This window comes from Nilaparvata lugens, chromosome 4 (genome assembly GCF_014356525.2).
Source record: "Nilaparvata lugens isolate BPH chromosome 4, ASM1435652v1, whole genome shotgun sequence".
NCBI lineage: Eukaryota > Metazoa > Arthropoda > Insecta > Hemiptera > Delphacidae > Nilaparvata > Nilaparvata lugens.
The window spans coordinates 10,460,574-10,486,059 of record NC_052507.1 but is presented as its reverse complement, the minus strand read 5'-3'; the positions used below and the strand labels follow the sequence as shown (position 1 = coordinate 10,486,059).

At 34.6% G+C, this 25,486-nt stretch overlaps 1 protein-coding gene across 1 annotated transcript; it reads right to left on the bottom strand.

Moving 5' to 3' along the window:
* Positions 1-474: 474 nt before the first annotated feature.
* Positions 475-22,810, bottom strand: LOC111049465 (histone acetyltransferase type B catalytic subunit). Its single transcript, XM_039426618.1, has 8 exons — positions 22,735-22,810; positions 19,472-19,595; positions 14,001-14,145; positions 12,600-12,756; positions 7,769-7,980; positions 5,739-5,890; positions 2,904-3,020; positions 475-1,521 (listed from the first exon to the last, which is right to left on the bottom strand). The coding sequence occupies exons 1-8, from the start codon at positions 22,758-22,760 to the stop codon at positions 1,345-1,347; spliced, it is 1,110 nt and encodes a 369-aa protein (XP_039282552.1). The 5' UTR covers positions 22,761-22,810; the 3' UTR covers positions 475-1,344.
* Between the last annotated feature and the right edge of the window lie 2,676 nt (positions 22,811-25,486).

The window sequence follows — 25,486 nt, the reverse complement described above, 5'->3', positions numbered from 1 at the left end:
TTTCCAATTCATACCTTGTATAACCATACCAAGTTCTTGCTATAGAAGCAAGAACTTGTAGTGATAACAAGAAGTTAACAGGTATATTACATAATTTTTACAGCATGAGTTACTAAATAATAGAATATACTCAATTGCTGATGAAACACAATAGAAGTTATCAAGTACTCTTTTATTGAATTACAAAACAACTGGTTTCAACTCAAGAGCCATTTTGACACTTAAGAATGACTCTTGAAGAGATGAAACTAGTTGTGTTGGGTTGAAATAAAGTGTACTTAATATGATAACATTTATTTCATTTTAATAATAATATTCAGCAGCCCTAAAAAGAAAAGTGAGTATCAATTACTGATATACACTCATTGCTTGTGATTTGGAATAATTTACAATGATTCACCCACAAAAATTGAAAACCCCAAAACTCACACGCCTCACGCTAACAAGATGAATCAAACAAATGAAACACAAAAATATCGTGAAAAAATACTTTTATTGACAACTCAACATAAAGTGGTTTGAGACAATAATAAAACTATGGAATAACACTAAAACTTATTCAATTATGTACTGATAAAATCACCGGTTGATTTTCTTTTCGGAAACAGCAAGAAACTTAATCCATAGAGAAACATAGCATTATGCAATCTCTTCTCTTTGCGCAATCACAGGAAAAATATTGTGGAAAATTGTTTTTATTAACTCAACATACAGTGGGATTTGATGCAAAACATTAACATAAAAAGTAACAAGGTTTTCTACTAGTGTAAGCATTAAGTTGATTTTAATCACAAACATGTTTGATTATTTATTTTTATGTATTTAATACGTGTACAGGTAGCAACAGTTATAAAACTAGATTCTTTAGACCTACATGTATATTTGAATCTAATAATTTGTATCAGCATATTATATAAATGTAGGATATTTGTGATTAAATATGATTGATTTAACCACTAGATTTCATCTAATTGATAATCTAGATGTAGATCTAGCTGTAGTTCAAAGCAGTGCTATAAAATTACATAATCAACTTTCAGTTTTACAAAAATTTGACTCTAATTCGAATCAGAGCCACACAAAAATTATTATTCTCTCCAATATTTTTATAAAACACTCGCGTTTGTACTTTATTAACACATACTCAATCTGAATTAATAGCAGTATTAAAGTATCAGTTTTAAACGATTAACAATAAATGAGGAAATGTGCTTGAAAATTCAATTTCACTTAATTCAAATTAAATTTTCATCAGCAGCACTTTAAAATTGTCTTTTATCTTATAAGAACACTTGTTTGATATTTCATTTTCGAACAAATTTCGATGGGTTTTCGCACATCCTTCTACAGAACAGCTTCTCTTTTAATACGTTTCAGTACTAGCAAATACTGTTCTTCCAGCTCCTTGTACAATTTTTCCAATTTCTCGGTGCGCTGGCCAATACTGTTGAGCGAAACAGCTGACTGCAGTTCTTCAGGTTTCAGTGCTTTGCTCATTTTATTGAAGTAAGCTTGCTCTTTCTGAAATCATAATAACGATCAAATTTATATAATCAGAAATAAAAAAGTTACAAGATTTAATAGATTAGGGGCTTGTTCCACAAAAGGTTGTCGAATTTCAACTGTGATCAAGTCCCAATTGTAGACAATTTCTGCTTTTCTGATTGGTTCTCGTAATCAATTCAAGTGGATAGCATAACCTATAATTTTTATTCATTGATAACTCTACCTTCATTGTATTATAATTCATCCCATCATCATCACCTAGGCTTAAAAGACTAGACTTCTAGAAAGTCGCCTTTATAAAATAATAGAATAATATTTAACAATCATTTAATCACCGTCAAAATTCAACAGACTTAAGTCCAGTTGCACAATATTCAACAGACTAAAGTCCGTTTGCACAAAAGTCTGTTGAATTTTAACTGTGATCTTCAAAATGCTAATTAAAGGAAGTTTTCTGCTTCTCTGATTGGTTCTCGTATAATTTCTCGTCATTTAATCATCGTTAAAATTCAACAGACTTTTCTGCCACTGTGCCTAAAGCTATAAAACTGAGCCTAAAGTCGATTTGAATAAATAAATACATATTTTATTGGTCACAAATATTGTCAGACAGCATGAAAACACTAAAAGTGTTGAATGATAGGCCTATAATAAGGAGCAAAACATGTTAACTGGTATGCTTTTCAAATAAAGAGGTTTGAATTTGAAATATTTTTAAGATTGAAAATTGTTCAAAAGTTACAGAAAGTGTTTAATGTAGATCAATAATAAAAGTGGATAAGAAGCGAGAAGAATACTTGTTTTCTTCCAGTAGTTGATTTTGTAAAGAAGTGATTGAAATATATACTAAAACATCAATCAATTACAACAGATCTCACAGGAATGGGATTCCCATAAGTCTAATATAGCAATAAAAATAGCAATAATTAACAATAAAAAAACGAGGTCTGGCATTGTGGGAAGTCATAAACATTTACATCTCCAATCGATTACAAAAAATATATTTAATATATATTTTAGCAATATATTCATAAAGTAATGTCGTTATAATAATATAAAATATTTACAGTACACTTGAAGATAAGTTTTTTGTTATAAAACAATAGATTTTTTGTAAGTAGGGAAGTTAATGAACGTTTTGAAACAAGTGGATGAATAAATAGAAAGGTACAATGTTGTATTATTGCAATTTAGAGCTTGTAAATGAAAATAAATATTAGTTTACAGTCACTGTCATTCCTTTTTTCAAACTCTTTCAATAAATTCTTTTAGAATATCCATCTTTTTCCAGAGTCAGATCAATCATGCGTTAATAAATTACACAATCAGCCAAAACGTATAAAAGAAAAAATAGTAGTTAACTTTGTTAGGTTTAAAAAATGCAATGTTTATCTCACCTGGAATGGTATGTTCAGTCTCCGCTTCACATTTATTCTGTAGTTTTGGTAATCCATTTTATCATTCATGTTGGTCTCTTTCAGCCTCAGAATTTCATACACTCTACGAGCTTGTTTCTGTAAAAATGAGAAGTGGAAACAGTATTAATAAATTGAAATTAGATTATAGAATTGTATTCAAATGACCTTCGTATAACCAATAAGAAAGCAAGTAGATTTTGTTCGTTCTTATCCCTTAGACTACCAACTGGACAATATGTCCCAGCAGAAATGACCAACCTCAGACTACAACTGGAACAATATGTCCCAATAGAAGTTCATCGAATCCCAGTGGGTGAATAGATCATCTAAACTACACAGTAATGAATCCCAGCCGTAGTCTAGGGTCTATTCTGTAAAATACATCAGCTGTTTAGAACTATCTGATCGCCATATTATTGTGAATTGAGGTTATATTGTGGTTATATGCTCTCATGCATGCATATGTCAGATGCTGAATGAAGCTGTTCTAATGTGATATGCAGTGTCATTTTGAGTTGAAAGTAAGTAAATAACATCATATAATGTCAATAATAACATGTGAAATTGAAATTGCAAAGCTATTTACTAAATTCTATTCTTTATCGTGTTTTTACTTTCCTTGCCCTATTACCATAGGTAAGGAAAGTATTGCTTTCCGAAAAAAATTAAGGTACCCCAATTTCTAAATTTCTATACGTTTCAAGGTCCCCTGAGTCCAAAAAAGGATTTTTGGGTATTGGTCTATATATATATATATATTATATATATATATATATATATATATATAATATATATATATATATATATATATATATATACATAGTATAACGTATATATATGTATGTGTGTGTATGAGTGTATGTGTGTCTGTGTACACGATATCTCATCTCCCAATTAACGGAATGACTTGAAATTCAGAACTTAAGGTCCTTCCCCTATAAGGATCCGACACGAACAATTTCGATCAAATGCAATTCAAGATGGCGGCTAAAATGAAGAAAATGTTGTCAAAAACAGGGGTTTTCGCGGTTTTTTTAGAATAGTCATTGATAAGCTCTATCAACTGCCACAAGTACCATATCTGTAAAAATTTCAGGAGCTCCGCCCCATCTATGCAAAGTTTGATTTTAGGTTCCCAATTATCAGGCTTCAGATACAATTAAAACAAAAAATTTCGAGTGGAAAAGATTGAGCATGACAATCTCTACAATCAATGTTAAGTAACATTTTCCCCTAAAATTGAAAATAAACTCGAAATTCGAGAAAATGTGATTATCCAATTGCAAACTGTTGGCAACTGTTGATTCTATTAAATGATTCACTATGAAGAGATAGCAGACCTCGTATGTCTCCAGCGTTATTGTCCTGTCACCAGCTGGCTCAGATCTTTGTTTATAAGTAGACTCGAGATGTGCGTGAACACTAGCGTCAGGTGATCAATTTCATAACGGCAAGGAAAGTTGTGTGAGTGCGCCACACCAGATTTTTTGTATTGGGACATATTATCCCAATGGTAAAATTCGTTATTTGGTATTTCACGGGACAAGCTACATAGACCCTATTTGGTAGTCCAAGGGTTATAGTGGGATTAGTTTTAAACAGTCATCATTCTTAATAAATATCTCTCTACCCTTCATCACTCAAAGAGGGCGTTTTTTCATCTACAATGACAAAATTCCTGATTCTGAATTCTAAAATGATCGAATAATTCTGAATGTTACAAGCATGATTACTCACAAAAACCAAACCCCCATCCTTTCCCTAATTTCTCCGAACTTATTGCGACGGAGTAAAAATGAAGCCTTGAACAGTTTGTGTTACGGTAGTTATTTTGTGAGCTCGATCGATTGGATGGTTTGTTAGCTTCTGAATGGAATGAGATGAGACAAGTTGTACTGGGAATTTTAATACACGCGTTTGATTCGAAGTTCTATGGCCCAGTTGCACAAAAGTCTGTTGAATTTGTTTTCATGATTAAATACCAAGAGAGCCAATCAGAGAAGCCTACTCTTCAAAAAGGTCGTCTCTGTTTGGTTCTAGTGACATTTAACCATGATTAAAATTTAGTAGGCTTTTGTGGAACCGGCACTAAGTCACAAAATCACCTTGTGCCTCTGAGGTTAAAGATATACAGCTGGTGCAGAAAAAGGCTATCCGGATTCTTTGTGGGGCAGACATTTTAGCACATTAGTCAAATTATTTACTAGTAGTTCTGTGAACAGTAGACCTCACGCAGTATTCTCATCCACAAGTACCTGATTGTATCTGTAGACCTTAGAAATACGGCAATAGACTGGCTTCTCCACACATCTGTGTAATCACTTGTCAGCTGATTTATGATGAATAATTCTATAGTCTGATTTTTACTCTAATATTGGCGTATGAAGGAGGCTTCTTTTTCCTTTTATTATATTATCCTTGAAATGCAAAATTTCCAAAAACCTTGTATATACGTCGACGGGCAATTAAAAAAGGAACATAATACCTGTCAAATTTCATGAAAATCTATTACCGCGTTTCGCCGTAAACATGCAACATATAAACATTTAAACATTAAGAGAAATGCCAAACCGTCGACTTGAATCTTAGACCTCACTTCTTTCGGTCAATTAGGTTAGCAAAAACAATACAATGATCGGCCTCTCTTTGTGAGTGAAAAGATTTTCACTGTTTTCAATCTTTTCATTTGAAAGGTCAGCTATAAAGGTCTACTATAAGTTTTCATCAGTTTGTTACATTATCCTTAACCCTTATCATGACGCATGCGCAGAATTCTCGCTGTTGAGATATCATTGACCTTGAAAAGCAGCTGACCTTGTTAATTCTGGAGGACTCCCTGGCCTGCTGCGCCATTAGCTCGGAGAAGCCCTGCTGCAGGCAGTCGGGCCGGAAGGCGGGCAGAGCGGCACATCTACACGCGTCCACAAAGTCCCGCACCGTCTGGAACTCCTCAGTAGGGTCTTCAACTGCAGCCAAAACAACACAAAACAAATTAAAACAACGGCTCTATTATTGGAGTAATGCCAAGTGACTAAACAAGTGTGGATAGTGTAGAAGTAATAAATTGAAGTAATTAATAGATAGAACTAGCAGTAAGTGAATAAAAACGCAATAGACTGTCTCATCGTTCACCAATGATTGAGGTTTGAAAGAATTTAAAGTAAAGTTACGAAGTTCTGGAATCCAGAAGTCAAAAAAGCCAAGGCAGGAACTCTATTTCTATCGAGTAGAGTAGATAAATTTCAAACGTAATAATTTTCATTTAGAAAAATAACTTGATAATTATATCAACATGCTCCTCAAGGATTTGTGAAAAACACAAATTAAAATTGCATCATAGTTTTATAGTTCCATGCTAAAAATCAACAGGACAGTATTATCCTATTAGTATTGATTACTTAGTATGCAAGAATTGACCTGTGCTTTTTGATAATACTATAACGGAAAGTATACTTCAAAGTTGCTCATCAAAGAAAACAAAATACAGGACACATTTTGTTTCTGATGATTATACAGGACAGATTCTGATTCTGATGATAATACAGGACATATTCTATTTCTGATAATTAGAAACCTTAGACCAGATATAGAACCACACCAAATGCCCTGAAATTGATCAGGTGCGATCTGAAAACTCTGACACCGAACCTGAGCGGCCTGGACAACTGCGAAAATTTGCAAACGAAAAATCGATATATAAAAAATATATAATAATTGCTCATTATTTTATCAAAACTACATGGAAAATCTCAATTCAAAGTTGAAAAATCTCAGATAATTTTTTCAGCTATCTGAATTGCCTGGGGTATGGATGATTTGACAGGACTTTTCTTTAACGTAGGCTATTTCTGGCAATTAAAATAAATCAGTTTTATTCATTGAGATTGAAATTAATTAGTAATATATTCCATTGCCATTAATATGCTGAGCGATTTGACGATGTTATAGGTCTTCTCTCTTGCGTAGGCTAATTTAAATAAATTAGTTTTATAATAAATAATGTTCTTTTAAATAAATAAATTATATTAAAATATAAAATTGGTATCAATTGATTGAAAAAGGCATATAATCATCCTCGGTAATTTCATAATTTTTATATTAAATTTCAAGTTAATCAGATTGGTAGTTCAGATGTGATGATGCTTCAAATATGTATTTCGTATCCCATGACCCGTAGTATAAGCTAAAGGTAGTAGCCTATAACTTAGACCTTTAAACAAATATGTCTTTGGAAAATGTAGCCGATATCTACTAATGTAAATCAATGTGTCCATTTCACACCAGTGTCGCGTGGATTTAACATTGGGAGATAAGACGGCTATGTCTTCCGAATATGCATTTCTAGCTACGCTACGCTTGGTGTGTAATGGCTTTAAGCATAGCCACCTCTAAAGGTTCGTACCCACTAGAACGTATCATACCATGACCGTGCCCGTACCGACACATGCAAAAAAAATATTCTTTGCATCATTTGATATGTAATACACCCATTAGACCGTTCCGTCACCGGCCAACCACGGAGCGTGCCATGCACGTCCAGGTCAACATTTGTCGGCCAGTATATTTTGTCTGTGACGAAACAAGGCCCCGGCCTACGATATTGCAACGTCGCAGTGTAGGGCAGTATAGAATCTAATACATGATTGGTGAAAAAGATCAGCTGGTATTTTTAAAAATCTTTTTCACCAATCATGTATTAGATTCTATACTGCGACGTTGCAATATCGCATAGGCCGGGGCCTTGTATTAGAGGAGGCTATGCTTAAACTATTTAATTTTTGAACATAGGCGTGTGTAATGAATACGCTTGGTGTGTAATGAAGGCGTGTGTAATGAATATGTACCGGTAATGTCGAGCACAGTAGCGTCACCCTTGTAGTGATCGTAGATGGTGTTGATGAGATGTGTGCAGATGCCCTGCTTCTGATGCGGCGGCAACACGAGTACCTGACTGATGCGTGGCCTCACGTGGGTTGGGTAGGCGTAATACTCGTACACCGTAGTGTAACCGGCCACACTGTACATAGGCTGGCCAGAGTTCATATACTTCTCGTATCTGGCAACAACAAAGAAATAAAAGTAATTAATAATAATAATTTTTAATTCCATTAAGAGGTGTACAAAAGAACAAAAAATCTGGTGTGGCGCACTCACAAAACTTTCCTTGTCGTTATAAAAATTTATCACCTGACGCTAGTGTTTACGCGCATTTCAAGTCTACTATTCAAAGATCCAAGCCAGCTGGTGACAGGACAATAACGCTGGATACACACGAAGTCTTCTATCTCTTCATAGTGAATGACTTAATAGAATCAACTGTTTGCGATTGAAATAATAACATTTTCTCGAATTTCGAGCTTATTTTAAATTTTAGGTAAAAATGTTACTGAACATTAACTGTAGAGATTTTCATGCTCAATGTTTTCCACTTGATTTTTTTTGTTTAAATTGTATCTGAAGCCTTATAATTGGGAATCTAAAATCAAACTTTGCACAGCACAGATGGGGCGGAGCTCCTGGAAACTTTACAGATATGGGACTTGTGGCAGTTGATAGAGCTTATCAATGACTATTTCAGGTATGAATTTAATCAAAATCATTGGAGCCGTTTTTGAGAAAATCGCGAAAAACCCTGTTTTTGACAACATTTTCGCCATTTTAGCCGCCATCTTGAATTGCATTTGATCGAAATTGTTCGTGTCGGATCCTTATAGTGTAAGGACCTTAAGTTCCAAATTTCAAGTCATTCCGTTAATTGGGAGATGAGATATGTACCCAGACGCACATACACTCATACACACACACACACACACACACACATACAGACCAATATCCAAAAACCATTTTTTTGGACTCAGGGGACCTTGAAAAGTATAGAAATTTAGAAATTGGGGTACCTTAATTTTTTTTCGGAAAGCAATACCTATGGTAATAGGGCAAGGAAAGTAGAAACAATATTATATAAAATAATATTAATTACACTGTATGAATAGTTAAGTGATACAAAAGTATGTACATAGCCAGTGTCGTGAAAAAACTAAAACAAAATACTGTATTACTTCTACACACACAAACATCTGAAAGGAAATAATTAGGTACTCCCGAGACAAAGGCCTATATAGGAGTCCCAGCATAAAAAATAAACCAGACACTTATAATTTGTATAAGAACAAAAGTTATTTTGAAGGTACAAAGCAATTCAATTCAAATAAAACTATCACACTTCTAACATCAACAACATAGACCCGAGCTTACGTACTTCTCTTACCTGGCAACAACAAAGCAGATCAATTAAAATAAAACTATCACACTTTTTAACAGAACATAGTAGGCTGCATTCTCAAGTTTGAAGCTACCTCTGCCACTCCTAACCCAACCTAACCTAAGAAAGAAGGCCGTATGTAAACTTTCTTCAAAACTGAGATAACATCCATCTGAGTCTACAGCTACCTTGGTTAAATTTTTTGAACTTTTCCATTGATTTTATATGATCATATTGCTTCTTTGAAATGTAATAGGTTCTATGCAATTTGAGATGCAAAATACTAGAAGTTCTGAGAACAGTAGACCTCACACAGTATTCTCATCCACAAGTACCTGATTGAAACTATAGACCTTATGGAAATACAGCAATAGACCGGCTTCTCCAAACATCTGTGTAATCATTTATGAATAATTCTATAGTCTGATTTTTACTTTCCTCGCCCTATTACCATAGGTAAGGAAAGTATTGCTTTCCGAAAAAAATTAAGGTACCCCAATTTCTAAATTTCTATACGTTTCAAGGTCCCCTGAGTCCAAAAAAGTGTTTTTTGGGTATTGGTCTGTATGTATGTATGTATGTATGTATGTATGTATGTATGTATGTGTATGTGTGTGTGTGTGTGTGTGTGTGTTGTGTGTGTGTGTGTGTGTGTGTGTGTGTGTTGTGTGTGTGTGTGTGTGTGTGTGTGTGTGTGTGTGTGTGTGTGTGTGTGTGTGTGTGTGTGTGTATGAGTGTATGTGTACACGATATCTCATCTCCCAATTAACGGAATGACTTGAAATTTGGAACGTAAGGTCCTTACAATATAAGGATCCGAAACGAACAATTTCGATCAAATGCGATTCAAGATGGCGGCTTAAATGGCGAAAATGTTGTCAAAAACAGGGTTTTTGCGATTTTCTCGAAAACGGCTCCAACGATTTTGATTAAAGTTATACCTGAAATAGTCATCGATAAACTCTATCAGCTGCCACAAGTCCCATATCTGTAAAAATTTTAGGAGCTCCGCCCCATCTATGCAAAGTTTGATTTTAGATTCTCAATTATCAGGCTTCATATACAATTTAAACAGAAAATTTCTAGTTGAATAGATTGAGCATGAGAATCTCTACAATTAATGTTCAGTAACATTTTCACCTAAAATTAAAAATAAGCTCGAAATTCGAGAAAATGTGATTATCCAATTGCAAACTGTTGGCAACTATTGATTCTATTAAATGATTCACTATGAAGAGATAGCAGACCTCGTGTGTATCCAGCGTTATTGCCCTGTCACCAGCTGGCTCAAATATTTGAATAGTAGACTTGAGATGCGCGGGAACACTGGCGTCAGTGATCAATTTTCATAACGGCAAGGAAAGTTGTGTGAGTGCGCCACACCAGATTTTTACTCTTATATTATATTGGCGTATGAAGGAGGCTCCTTTTTCCTTTTATTATTATCCTTAAAATGCAAAATTTCCAAAAACCTTGTATATACGTCGACGCGCAATTTAAAAAGGAACATACCTGTCAAATTTCATGAAAATCTATTACCGCGTTTCGCCGTAAATGCGCAACATATAAACATTTAAACAAGAGAAATGCCATACCGTCGACTTGAATCTTAGACCTCACTTCGCTAGGTCAATTAACCTAAATATACTGTATGCTATTTTATTGAGTTTGTTGGTTGAAAGCTGAGATAACATCCATTAAAGTCTACAGCTAGCTTGGCTAACTTTTAAAACTTCTCCATAGATTTTTTATGGTCATATTGCTTTTTTGAAATGCTGAAATAGTTTCTATACAATTAGAAATGAAAAATATGAATTATATTGTATGATATTTTATCGACTTTGTTGGTTAAATGTGTAGATACAGAGTTTTTAAGAGGATTAGTTGTGAGGAATTGATAGAATCAGAAATACTGATATGAGACATGTTTAATCGGTTGCTCCTCTGCATGAAACAATTATACAAAGTAGACGTAACTGGTGCAGTCATTTGGATAGAATGCCCCTTGAAATCCAAAACTATAGACCTACTGGAAAAAGAGATGTAGGGAGGCCAAGAAAGAGTTGGGTACCGGAACAGGTTAATTAATAAACCTAATCCCTAAAGTGAAGATGATGATGATGATTTGTTACCCTGTCAAATGCCATGTTTGCTATAGTCAACCGCACGAAAATAGTCCTATGGAAAAAGAACCGATGAAATTGGAACAGATGAGTGAAACGTTGCCAATCAAAATGTTTAGTAGATCAAAGTTGTCCACAGCTAATTCAAATTACCATCGGCTTATTTTCGTACGGTTGACTATAGTATAAAAGGCTATTGAATAGAATAGAATAAAATTTTATTAGTCATTCAATATTTACAAAAAATACATCGACTTCGTCAAAATACATCATTTTAAATCACTATTATTCATTAGTCAGTCTTAAAAATACAAAAATAAAATTAACAAGTCATGTAAAACATAGATAACAAATTACTCATTATATCATGAGAGAATTGGTACCCAGTTTATTGAAAAGAAATCATTTACTGTGTACAAACATTCATTACCTAATACATATTTAATTTTATTTTTAAAATTGAGTGAATGCTAGTAACTTTAAATTGTCTGGTGTGGAGTTATATAATTTTATTGACATGAAGTGCCAGTTTATCTGATATTTGAAATGGCTATATTGCGGAATTTTAAGTCTATGTCTATTTCGTGTATTTAAATTATGGTGTTGGTTTGTATCACATTTATCCAAATTTTCTTGTACATAACATAAAATATTAAAAACTTACAGTGATGACAATGTCAACAATCCAAGTTCTATGAAATGTGGTCTACAATGAGCATTGAAAGGCAAATTACATAATATGATTCTAATAGCCCTCTTCTGAAGGACAAAGATTGAATTGGTTTTAACACTATTAGCCCAAAGCATAGTTCTCCGAATGAGTGAATAATAGACTCTGAATGTGTGCGTAATAGATATTCATCAGCACAGGCCTATCAACAGTTATACATAGTCTGCGAAGCATATACAGGCCTTTAGAGAGTTCAACTGACAAAAAATCAATGTGCGCCTCCCCATGACAGGCATGAATCTATCATAACACCTAACGCCTTGAGCACTTTGCTTTAACTAGAAAATACAAAACCAGCACTGACCCTACATAACAAGAAATGTCGTATTTCAGAAAAAACTCTCCATCTACGTATCCGTCAAATACGGCATTCTCATGTAAGTATGGAACAAATACGGCATTTTCAAGTTGTAAGACCCTTGTTTCTACATACATCATAATTGATCATGAATATCTCAATGACCGTAGAAGATACAGGTTTTTTATTGAAATATTGAAGAGTTATACTAGAAAAAACTGATGGTATGATACTAGTTTTATTTGAAATATTGAGTACTTACACCACAAAGAACTGCCATTTTGAATCATCAACATCAATGAAACTGGCGCCATCAATGTACCACAACAAGAATGTCTGCAGTCTCTCATGGTAGTTTATGAACTTCGTCATAAGCGTGCTGCAATAGTAGATTTCATACGTACGTTCTTTGTTGGTTTCTGTAATCAACAAAAATTTCCATTCAGATTTCATCGAATAATATTTATTACCGGTATTTTTTAAAATGTATGAATTCAGGGCTAATTTTGTATTTATAATTTCTTGTATTTAAAAGGTACTATAATTCTATTTATTTATTATTACCGGTACCAGAGATTGATACAATGCATAATGAATATCAACATGAAACAATACATTTTATAATATTGGGCGAGAAAATTGAAAGTCCAGTTCAAGATTTCATCAGTTGACAACAATATTCACAAGTCTGTTAAAATAAAAATCAGTTGACCGCCATCAAGTGTTTTCTGACAGTAATCTAAACTTATTGGAAAGTAAGTTCTATTACTATTGTATTTCCTATCACTGTATCAATTTTGTTTTTCGTCTATTCTTTAAAGAAAATAAAATTGATTTGATTGAGTGTTTTCAAAAAATTCTCCTTTTCAAATTCAAATTTATTCATTCCTTGTACAATATTACAAAAATATCAAATTGACATGTTCAATGTATAAATACAAAAAATCAAAGTACAAGAGAATGTAAAGCTCACAAGACATGAGTCCGTTCGTGAGCTTAATCAAGAAATATATTAACTTTAATTACTATAAAGTAAAATATAACAATAATAAAAATAAAAAAATATAGTGAAATACAGTTGAATGTAAGTATACTTTTGTTTTCAACTTGGTGTTTTATTCGATATTTTTCAGCTTGAGAAATTAAGAATTGATAAAGTAAATAGTCTAGTGCTTGATAGTTCGTTCAGTAATGTATAGTCCAGTGAAATTGATAAGAATTATAATAGAAATGTGGGGGATTATTGATAAAAATATTAGAAAAGAGTTTTAGACTGTACTTAGTTTCCTATTGTGCTGACTTGATGATTCAACAAATCAATGGATAAATAGATCTAAATATATTAATACATTAATATATGTTAGGCTACTTGTGAATGGAAGAGCAATATTTTTTCAGTTAACTCGGTTTGAAATTGTTTGTTATAGGCTACTTCTTACGATTTTTACGATAGGACGAATAAAGTAGAGAACATTGAAGTTTACTCTGTATATAAGTTATAACATTATTAAAATTACGAGTAAAAAAATATTATTGTTCAATTACAATATTGTAGTAAAAGAAATATGATGATGTAAGACACAAGTGGTTGAATAACTTGAAAGTATGTTGTAAGTTTTTCAATGAATGATTATCGAATTGTTAATTGTATAAAAATTATTACCACGATTGGTGACTTTGAAACTGTGCTTGAGTTCCCCATAAGGCTCAAAACTTGGCTCCTTATCCAGCGAAGCTACAAACGTATCAATATTCGTCAGAAACCCGGGCTGTAGAATCTTTGATAGCTTTTCCATGATATTATCAGCCTGAAACAAAAGAAAACTCAATTTTATAACAGTTCTGCATGAATATTGCAGGATATTCAGGATGTATCTATTTAAGTACACCGACTCACAAGGACTCGCACTATAAGTAGTATAGACATCAGGTATATACAAGTAGTTCTGTGAACAGTAGACCTCACGCAGTATTCTCATCCACAAGTACCTGATTGAAACTATAGACCTTATGGAAATACAGCAATAGACTGGCTTCTCCACACATCTCTGTAATCACTTGTCAGCTGATTTATGATGAATAATTCTATAGCCTGATTTTTACTCTAATATTGGCGTATGAAGGAGGCTCCTTTTTCCTTTTATATTATCCTTGAAATGCAAAATTTCCAAAAACCTTGTATATACGTCGACGCGCAATTGAAAAAGAAACATACCTGGTGCATCGCCGTAAATGCGCAACATATAAACATTAAGAGAAATGCCAAACCGTCGACTTGAATCTTAGACCTCACTTCGCTCGGTCAATTATTTCTATGAATGGTAGATATTTATTTATTTAATCATTCAGAATTACACAACTTACAGAAAAGTACCACAGGCTTATAAGCTCAAAACGGTTCCAATTCTAATTTATACAACAGTCCAAATGTAGCTAGGTTATGTGTCACTTGAAATCTTCAATTACACACTGAAATATTTTCCCAAATACTTTTACTACACTTCCAATGGCCATCCATCCATCTAACTCACTGTGGCAGCTCTACCAACAAACCCACTTAAAACTATAGGCCCGTTGATCTCTTGTTATTAACCCTCTCATAGCCACGCACAATCCAAGGGCTCACTTGGGCACCATCCTCAGCAACTGAGGCCAGCTTAACTAAAAATAATCACTGACATTCACTCCTCATTATGTGCTTCAAAACTGTTCCCCGGTGGAGAAACAACCTGGAACTTTAAGGGCCGGTTTCCGAGCTCGGGATTTAGCTAAGTTCTAGACTTTAAACAGCTGGAGTGAGAAAATGAGCTTTCCAAAACGGGGCGTAGTCGCAGTTTTTATAACAGAAGTCGCCGTTTTTTATTTTCTCATTTCTATAATTGGAAACGTGTTTCCTTAACGAAATTAAACATTTCTAAATAATTAAAAAAAATTGAAACTTTACACTATTTTCTCTCTATTTTATTTTGTGTTCAATTTTCTTGTTTTTTGAAATTTAATTCAAACGTGACTAAGACAATGACTACGAGTACGCCCCGTTTCGGAAAGCCAATTTTCTGACTCCAGCTGTTTAAAGTCTAGAACTTAGCCAAATCCGGAGCTCGGAAACCGGCCATTTGTATTTTTATCTCTCATCATCTCTGATCCATAGTATATGTATTTTGGTAGAGTTACTGGGAAGGATATTTTGAATATTCTTTCCGGAGAATGGACATTGATATGTCCAAAGTTCCGCCAATTTATGTTGATGCTTTTTAAATTGATCAGTTGCGACCTGAAAACTCTGACACCAGACCTGATCCAGCTAGGTCACACGATATTATTATTAGTATTATATGTTGATGCAATACAATATTATCCATATAATTATTCCAAATTGATTTTTCATATCATAAACAGTTCAATAATTATTTTCCTAGTTTATATTATGTAGATTCATCAAACACTTTGCTGTATTGTAAGCTATTGTATAAGATAGATAGATAGATAGATAGATAGATAGAAAATGCCTTTATTCAATATAAATAAAAATAATAAGACTACAATCATGTTACAAAATAAACAATTAAAAATTATATAATTAAGATAATGATTGTGCTAAATAAAAAACATGAGACAAAAAACTTGACATAACCATAAAGGTTGTCTGCCAGAGTTGGTAGGCTCATTCTACAAAAACAAAAGAAATTCGAAATTTTGTGAAAACAATTATCATTGGAACCAAACAAAGAAAAAAATAAAGAAAAAAAAATAAATAAAGAACCTGCTACATAAAGAACAAATACATCAATGAAGCTGAACAAAATGAAATAAATACTACTATAATGCCTCAGTAATTTTCCTTTTTATATTTAATAATTAAACTCCCTAATCATTTCATTTCTAATACTAACTGCCCTTTCCACATATCGCGCTAAGAGACTCCACTCTTTTCCATTTAACCACTCCATCATCTCTATATCATTTAATACATTCTTCCCCAGAAACATTTTACGTAACCCCACTAAAACAGGACATACTCCTAGGAAATGCTTTATGTCTTCTCTTTGCCTCAAATTACACATACAGCAGAGCCATTGAGATTCTTCCCTCCCGTGCCCAAAATTTAAATTTAAAAGAGCTCCACGTGCCTTGAAGATGAAACCCACTGTCTTCTTATCCAAATTTAAATTCAAATAACTTTTACCTCTTTCCTTGTCCAATAGGATATAAGTATCATGAAATTGTGCCGAAGCCGCACTTTAAAAACTACACATAACATTTTCTTCTTTCATTTTCTCATACATACATTCGAACTCACGCTTCCATTCAATTCTATTATCAATCACACATCCTGCCAACCTACATCCATACTTCACATCCAAACGCATCCATTCCTTAAACCAAGAAGTCTTATGCTCTTTTATTCTTTCAGCCAGTTTCCTCGGCAATCTATTTCCAGCCATATTTAGTGCCTTGAACATATATTCAACATGCATCTTAAAAACTTTTAGAAATGCTGGTTCCATGTCAAGTTCCATCTGCAATATATAGTTGGGTGTTGGGCAATGATAGCATCTTTTTCGCGAAAAATCTAGGTAAAGATTCCAGCACGTCACAATTCCTGTATCCCCATACCTGTGCACCATACACCGCCACCGCCTTCATTACAGCTTCATACACCTTCCATTTCGCTTTCATTCCAATCTCATTTTTTACAATAAAACGTCTCCAGACTCCATTAATTGCGAACTTAGCGACAGATACACGTTCTTTCACATGCTCTGAAAACGACAGCTTCGGCGTGAGTATGACACCCAGGTACTTATACCTATTAACCACCTCAATACTATTCCCATTCAAAAACCATTTCTCATGACTAGCCAAGCGACCCCCTCTCCTGAATACCATAATTTTAGACTTCTCAGTATTGATCTCTAATCCCCATCTATCGGAATATTCGCTCAAATTATCTATCATCCTTTGTAAAGCTTTTGGCGTTGTGGCGAATAGTACTAGGTCGTCGGCGTACAGCAGGGCCTTCACATTAAGCTCGTCTAACCACACTCCCTCCAGCTATTGTATAAGTCAGTATATATTGCAATCTACATAAATAAAGAACTCAATCAATCAATCCCTCTCATTAAATACGCACAAGCATACCGCTCAACTGGACATCCTCCTCTACAAAACAAATCCACACCCAACATATTGTGACTCAATTACAAAAAAAATCTATGTAAAATGTGATGAGAGGAGTTCAATTTTTTCTGAGTGTGATGCCCAAATGAGCTTTAGGCTTGTGCGTGTGTGATACATTCGTTCGTGTGTCAGGTGATTCTATATGCCAATGTTTGAATACCTAATAACCCACTGTTTCAACAGCTTTTTCATCAAAAATTTAAAGGTCCTGTCTCGTGCATGCTGGAGCAAGGCAGCATTCAATCAGGTGACTACAGCTTAGACCAGTTATAGAATAGACACGCTGGGAAGTCCAGCCCCTGAAGCCAACATCTACTGCCATATCGCCCCATCGTGACGTCATCATCGGATAGAAAACTTTTCTGTAGTTTGTTTACATTGTTTTCCATAGCAGATTGTGTCTATTTCAGATGAAAGTAAATGATTATTATGAAAATGGACATAATCTGATATGGAAAACAATGTAGGCTAAACAAACTCTACAGAAAAGTTTTCTGTCCGATGCTGACGTCACGATGGGGCGATATGGCAGTAGATGTTGGCTTCATCGACTTTCAGTATGAATATACAATGGGGCGTGTCCATTCTATAACTGGTCTAAGGACTACAGTAGGCGTCCCGTAGCTTTGTCTCCGTGACTTTGAAACGGCATATAGGTAAGGTATGGTTCGCGGGGTGGTATTCCTACTTTTGCAATAACATAGGCTCCATATTCCCTAGATCCTTGAATGGAGGAAGCTCCCTACACACAGAGATTCTTCATGACTGAGAGAGTTGACAATATCAAACAGATGGGAATTTATGCCCAGTCTGAATTAGGTTTGTAGTATTGTCAACTACTCTCAACCACTTCCAGTCAGTAATAGCATTCTACAAGGTCACCAGCTCATCTTGTTCTTTGTTTGGGGTGTCTAACACCCCAGAGTGTCTTTTACGTAGGACTTTTATCAAACACTTTTATTACAAAGATTTACTTGTATTGTCACTACGAATGTGGTATGGGATGATGGATCATATTGTAATAAATGCTATGATTCTCTACAACTTGAGATTCAAAACAATAAAATGAAGAGACGTGAGTTTTTGATGAAGTTGTCATTGGCAATGATCAAGCCATTCGTTCAAACCGGATTAGGAGCTCCAACACTTTGGGCGGAACATACGTACTTCTAAAATTAGTATAAATATTGATAAGCAGTGCTTTACTTTTGATTTCTGTATGCACTTGGAACAAAAAAGATTAAGAAATGATGAAGTATGGGCTAAGTACTTGTTTTTTTTTTCATATTTTTCAAAGAAAAATGCAAAATTAAATTGGTGTGTTCAACACCCCAGTGTGTCTACTGTGTTAGCATAAAGTAAGTGTGTCTCTGTAGGGTTAAAAGGATGTAACTCTAAAAGCTTCTTTTGCATATTTTCGGATGCAACCACTACCTCAGTAAACAAAGCCATAGTGCATTCGTGTGACGTCAGCACAGGTAGGGCTCCTACACCAATAAAAACACTAGCTGATATAGATCAGCTGAAATCAACTAATTTTTTATTAGTGTAGGAGCCCTACCTGTGCTGACGTAACAAAAATGCACTACGGCTTTGTTTACGGAGGTAGTGATGCAACACGTTGCTTTTGAGAAGATACGAAAGAGCATCTGTTGCTTATGAAAAATGTTCGATGTTTTTGAATGGGTAGTATCAATACCTACTATATATATATAATGTTTGATGTTTTTGAACGGGTAGTATTGTAGTCCAGTGGCCCTCCGCCGATAGGCAAAGCTACAGGACCCGTACTGTACATGAGGTGGCTCAACATTCTAACTTGGGTGATGACACGGATGAATGGACCTGCAGCTTTAGATGGGTTCCGAACCACAGGGAGGCGATTTTCAATCTAATAAATTAAGATTACATTGAGAGGAGTCGGCACTCCAAGTGTTCACCCTTACAACTCACCTCAACGCCATCAAAATCTTCAGGATCGATTTGTTCGGAGTATTCGATGCCAACATAGGTGGTGAGCCAGGCTGCCGTGTAATACAGCTTCACTTTCAAGTCTTTGTAGCCGAATATATTCTCGCTGAAACCAAACAGAACCAATTGGAATCAACAAAGAGGATGTCAAATTCATGTACAGTCAGTAATTGAAACCCAAATATTTTCACTGATTTGTTACAAGTTACAATTTTTCACTCTACTCAATTAAAATCAACTCAAACTATGTCAAATTCAGGTACAGGATTGAGGTGTAACGGTGATATTATTACCAGGGGCAATTGGGCCCCTTGAAAATTTTATCCTGTGCCCTAATGGATAAAACATCGGTCTTCCAATAAAATTTACTTAATTTCATCTTAAATTTATCAATCACGTTCTCTATTACTTTCCTTGCCCTATTACCATAGGTAAGGAAAGTATTGCTTTCCGAAAAAAATTAAGGTACGCCAATTTCCAAATTTCTATACGTTTCAAGGTCCCCTGAGTCAAAAAAGTGGTTTTTGGGTATTGGTCTGTATGTGTGTGAGTGTGTGTATATGAGTGTATGTACGTCTGCGTACACGATATCTCATCTCCCAATCAACGGAATGAGTTGAAATTTGGAACTTAAGCTCCTTACACTATAATGATCCGACACGAACAATTTCGATCAAATGCAATTCAAAATGGCGGCTGAAATGGCGAAAATGTTGTCAAAAAAAGGTTTTTCGCGATTTTCTTGAAAACGGCACCAACGATTTTGATCAAATTCATACCTAGAATAGTAATTGATAAGCTCTATCAACTGCTACAAGTCCTACATCTGTAAAAATTTCAGGAGTTCCGCCCCATCTATGCAAAGTTTGATTTTAGATTCTCAATTATCAGGCTTAAGATATAATTTAAACAAAAAAATTCAAGTGGAAAAGATTCAACATGAAAATCTCTTCAATTGATGTCCAGTAACATTTCACCTAAAATTGAAAATAAACTTAAAATTTGGGAAATGTGATTATTCTATTGCAAACGGTTGGCAACTGTTGATTCTATTAAATAATCATCCACTATGAAGAGATAGCTGACCTCGTGTGTCTCCAGCGTTATTGTCCTGTCACCAGCTGGCTGAGATCTTTGAATAGTAGACTTGAGATGCGCGTGAACACTAGCGTCAGGTGATCAATTTTAATAACGGCAAGGAAAGTTGTGTGAGTGCACAACACCAGATTTTTTAGTAAGGAAAATGCAAAGTTAGTAGACAGTTCTGTCTACTAACGTTGAGGAAAATGAACATAAGAACTGAACAACTGTAAATGGAGGCAAAACATCAATATATTACGGCATTATGTTGCCAACATTATCATACATGGGCTCGATCATGACAAGCAACTGAATCATAATTTTTATTATCTAAAATAAACTTTAATATTGAGAAGGATACTGATAATACCAGAATCATTTTATATGTAGATGAGAAATCTTACCACGAGGCTTATACCAATTAGGTTATGAAACATAGATTCGTTGATTAAATTAAAATCAATGAGAGAAACTAAAAAACCCATAGCGTACATTGCCTTCACTGAGTTTCAAGACATTAATTAACACTTTTATTTCCATTAGGTGTGATGAAAATTGAATTTTTACATTGTTTAACAAGAGCTCACAAGATCAGTACAAAGCCTTCCGACGCCAATCAACCAAGACGTGCGTTCAAGGAATACTTCACTGGTCTTATTCTTACTGCCAAGACTGTGCAATGGAACCCTTGACGACACTAGTGGCTCATGGATCACGACACGACACGACACTGAGTTCAACCGTCAAATATTGTAATTTTGAACGATATGCACGATAGATGTTAAGATATAACGAGCACCGAAGTTTACTCGTCTAAGTGCCGGTTAAATTCCAACCGTGATTAATTCCATGAGAACCAATCAGAGAATCCATCTTTTCAAAAAAGTCTTCTCTGATTGGTTCTCGTAAAGTTAATCACGGTTAAAATTCAACCGGCTTTTGTGCAACCGGGCCTAAGTTCTGTTATGCTTGTGCATCTTCCCCTTCCGTTACCGCCCTAACCACACAATAATAGTCAGGCAACAGAGGGGTTTATACGGCATATTATATGACACTTCAACTAGATAAAAATACATGTGATTAGTTCCGAACAAGTAGTGTAGTACCCATATAATAGTGATAGTATTGATAGGCCTATCAATGTGAACTTTGGTGTTTTGTTAATTATTTAATAACAAATTTATCAAATAAAAAGGTAAATCATCATCAAGAGTGATGAAGAATGAATTTGAAAATATTCTTAACTAGCTGGCCCGGCGAACTTCGTTCCGCCAAATAGTTTAATCTCATGACAAACTTTGGCTGAATGCAAACCTGAGGAGGCGCGATGTGGCTTTTTCTTTATATAATTTTCCAAATGCAAAATAAATAATTAAAAAAATCAATTAATTCTGAACACCGAAGACAGCGCAATTATTTGAAACAAAGCAATATCTTTAGAGCATGTAAGTCTTTAACCTGAGGCCGCACTGCTGGATGGTTACACACTGTTCAGTCATTTTTTTTTTCTAGTCGGGGCGTTCAGAATAAAATACATGGGCAGTTATGGAGCAGCACACACTCTTGTCTACTATCTACCGACGGTTGTTGTATGACGCAATGATTATAACAGCTGATTTTTATTTCTGTGTGAGGCCAGCTCACAAATCTTCTCCCATTAGGATTACATGTAAACTTTGTAGGACCGTAGGAAAGAGTCCTGAAGTCGGATTATAAATTTGATAGGCCATAAACCTGGTCCTGAGCATAACGTACACACCTAAAAAAATCATCAAATTCGGTGCACACATAAAAAAGTTAGTGAATGTCAAAATTTGAGGCTTGATTTTTATTTATATAGATTAATATTTTTTAGGCTACACTAGAAACAGAGATGTGGAATTTTTACAAATTAAGGTGAAATGGGTAAGGTGGTGAATTCCTCCAACAACTCTTTCATTCCACCTTAATATTCTAAATCAAACGAAGTAGAATAGAAGGATAACAGTTGCCTGGAAAGATTCTCGTATAATGTTAATACTGTATACTTGAGCGGAGACTGATAATTTTTTTCTTGATTATAATAATATTGCCTAACAAAATTTTTCAAAAACTGTACACTCTTCTACTGAAATAATGAAATACATTGGTATGAATTGATAGTTTGTAGTATTAATATAACTTACCTCTGACTGAATACTTGATGTGACATGGCAGGTTTGAATGTGACAGTTTCACTGTCATTATCCACGTCACCGGGTTTCCGAACTAGAAAATAAGGGAAATTGTTTTATATATAATTTTATATTAATATTGATTTTTCACAAAAAATGAATTGATTAGAGGCACTGTAAAAGTTGGACCACTGGGAAAGAAAATGCAGGAGACAAGGATGAGGTGGTTTGGGCATGTACAGCGACGGGAGGAGGATTATGTTGAACGAAGAGTGCAGGATTTGGTTTTGGATGGTGTGAGAGGACGAGGTAGACCTAGGATGAGGTGGGGAGATAGAATAGCGGCTGACTTGCGGGAAAGTGGTTGGAGGAGAGAGGAAGCATTGGATAGGGCTTTGTGGAGAGGCAGACTAAGAGAAAGGAATGCCGACCCCATTTAAATGGGATAAGGCACAGCCAAAGGAGAAGATTGAGTTTTCACTTATGTTATTGATACCCACGAGTTGAATATTACCGAACTATGCATAACTTGGAATACTTATGCAAAAATAAAGTAATTTTTCAATTGATTTATATGATCTATTTATTGGATGAGGCCAGCAAATACAATGTTTTGCGAGCTATTTCTTTTATTTTTTTATGAAACAAAAAATATTGTCATTTTATAGACCCAGGAAGTGTTTCTAAAGTTAAAAAATCAATACTGGATTGTTCTCAAAATATAAGGATAAGTAAATAAGTGATACTAACTAAATACGACATAGAGTCATGATCGTAACCTAGAAACAGGAGCACACAGGTAGGAAGACTGCATGTTTGGATTAATCGATTTGGAATTGGATCTCTAGATAAATTTATGAAATACATAAATTAATTTGAAAGTAAACTCATATGAAGTATTAATCTTGAACTCTGAGAAAATAATAAATTATACAGTCTTTCTCAATCTCAGACGTAACCTTCAAACAGGAGCATACATGTAGGAAGACTACAAGATAAGAAATACTCGTTTCGATTCCAAATACATCTTATTACAAATTCTGAATTAATCTAAATAGTAAACTCAGATGATGTATTGCTAAACTCTCAGTAAACAATTATAACCTTTAGTATTTTTTACTTGCAATACATAGCCTAGCCTACAATTAAGAGGACTGCATGATGACATACGTTTTGATGAAGCATTTTAATTGATCTAGAAGTAAACTCAGATCTTTATACATCTACTTTATCTCTTTCCACACTCGTAATAAATGACCTGAAAACAGGATTTTTTCAATACATAATATACTGAATCTCCAAACTATAAGCCCAAAGCTAGGCACAACTTGTTTTTCTGCAAAAAACACGCTGATCACTACTTTGATCGGAGGAAACTCACGATATCAGCAAGGTGTCTCATTAAATGTTACAGTGTTCCAAATTTGTTTGAAGCTAGAAGGATAAACATAAAAAAATGAAACCATTTTTGCAGAATAAATCTAAACTAACCTCAAAGTTGACACCAAAAGCAACTCAGTTTGGAGATAAAAAAACAGAACAAACAACATCACGTAAAATAACAACACCAGTATCCCAACAAGAAGTAAAAAAAGTAAAGAATAAGGAAGTGACAAATGACTTTTGTAATATATGTAAATCCCCAGTTTTAAAAGATGACAAAGCAGTCGCCTGCGACTGTGATGAGAATAAATGGAACCACATAAAATGTATAGGAATATCAGATGAAAGATATGAACTTATCAAAATTGGTGAGGACAAGGAATCATGGAAATGTGATATGTGTATGACGCTGGAGGACTCAAGAAATGCTGTACACAGTGACCAAGCTACAACTAGTGCTCACAAACAAACGACAATTCAAAAGAAAGAATTTGATGAAATTATACAAATTTTAATGGAGGATATCACAGACCTAAAAAATGAAATAAAAACTCTAAAGAGTGACAATAACAGACTGTCCGACATAGTGGCAAGAAAAACAGATACTATTTATAAACTGGAAAACATAATTTATGATTTTGCACAAGGTATGTACCCAGAACCAACAAGCCAAGCTGGAACCAAAATACGTAAAGATACCATAACACTGGTGAATGGATCTGATGACGGTATAATTGAAAACAAAATGACAAATACCAACCAAGACAATGACCTCGGCAGAAACAGGACAATTTCGACTGAACTCTCGAGGAGACTTACAGAGCCTGAAAAGGGCATAGAATCACAAAAGAATACACATAATACCCTCCACAGAGTGTCCATCACACAAGCACCTGAACCCAGTGCCCTGCTGCTGGGGGACTCAACTCTTCGAGCTGCTGCTGCAATGATAAAGGACAACCACCAATGCAATGTAGAAACCAAAATCCTACCGGGTGGGCGAATACAGGACATTAGCAGATTCCTGGCAAATAAAGATTCTCTACCAGAAAAAATTGTTATAAACATAGGATCAAATAACCTAATGAATTATAATACACCCAACCACATTATGCGACCCCTCTGGTATACTATAGAGGCGGGCATGAAAAAGCATAAAAACACAAAATGGTACATAAATGGTATAATGTATAGAAGGGACATAAGAGATCTACATGTTACAGAGACAAACGAAGCATTTCAATTCATGTGTTTACAACTTGGAGCCTACTTCATTGATACATCACCAGCCTGTGGAAGCAACTGCTACAGACATGACGGGGTTCACCCAAACAAAAAAGGAGCCGAGTGCCTGGCCGGGATAATTATGAAAAATGCAAAA

What these genes read in the sequence shown, in the direction of transcription:
- LOC111049465 (XM_039426618.1), bottom strand. Translation starts at nt 22,760, where the DNA reads ATGTCACATCAAGTATTCAGTCAGAG. An exon ending in CATCAAGTATTCAGTCAGAG is followed by an intron (nt 19,596 to 22,734) that starts GTAAGTTATATT and finishes GTTTGGTTTCAG; the next exon opens with CGAGAATATATTCGGCTACA. An exon ending in TACTGTGCTCGACATTACCG is followed by an intron (nt 5,891 to 7,768) that starts GTACATATTCAT and finishes TTTTGGCTGCAG; the next exon opens with TTGAAGACCCTACTGAGGAG.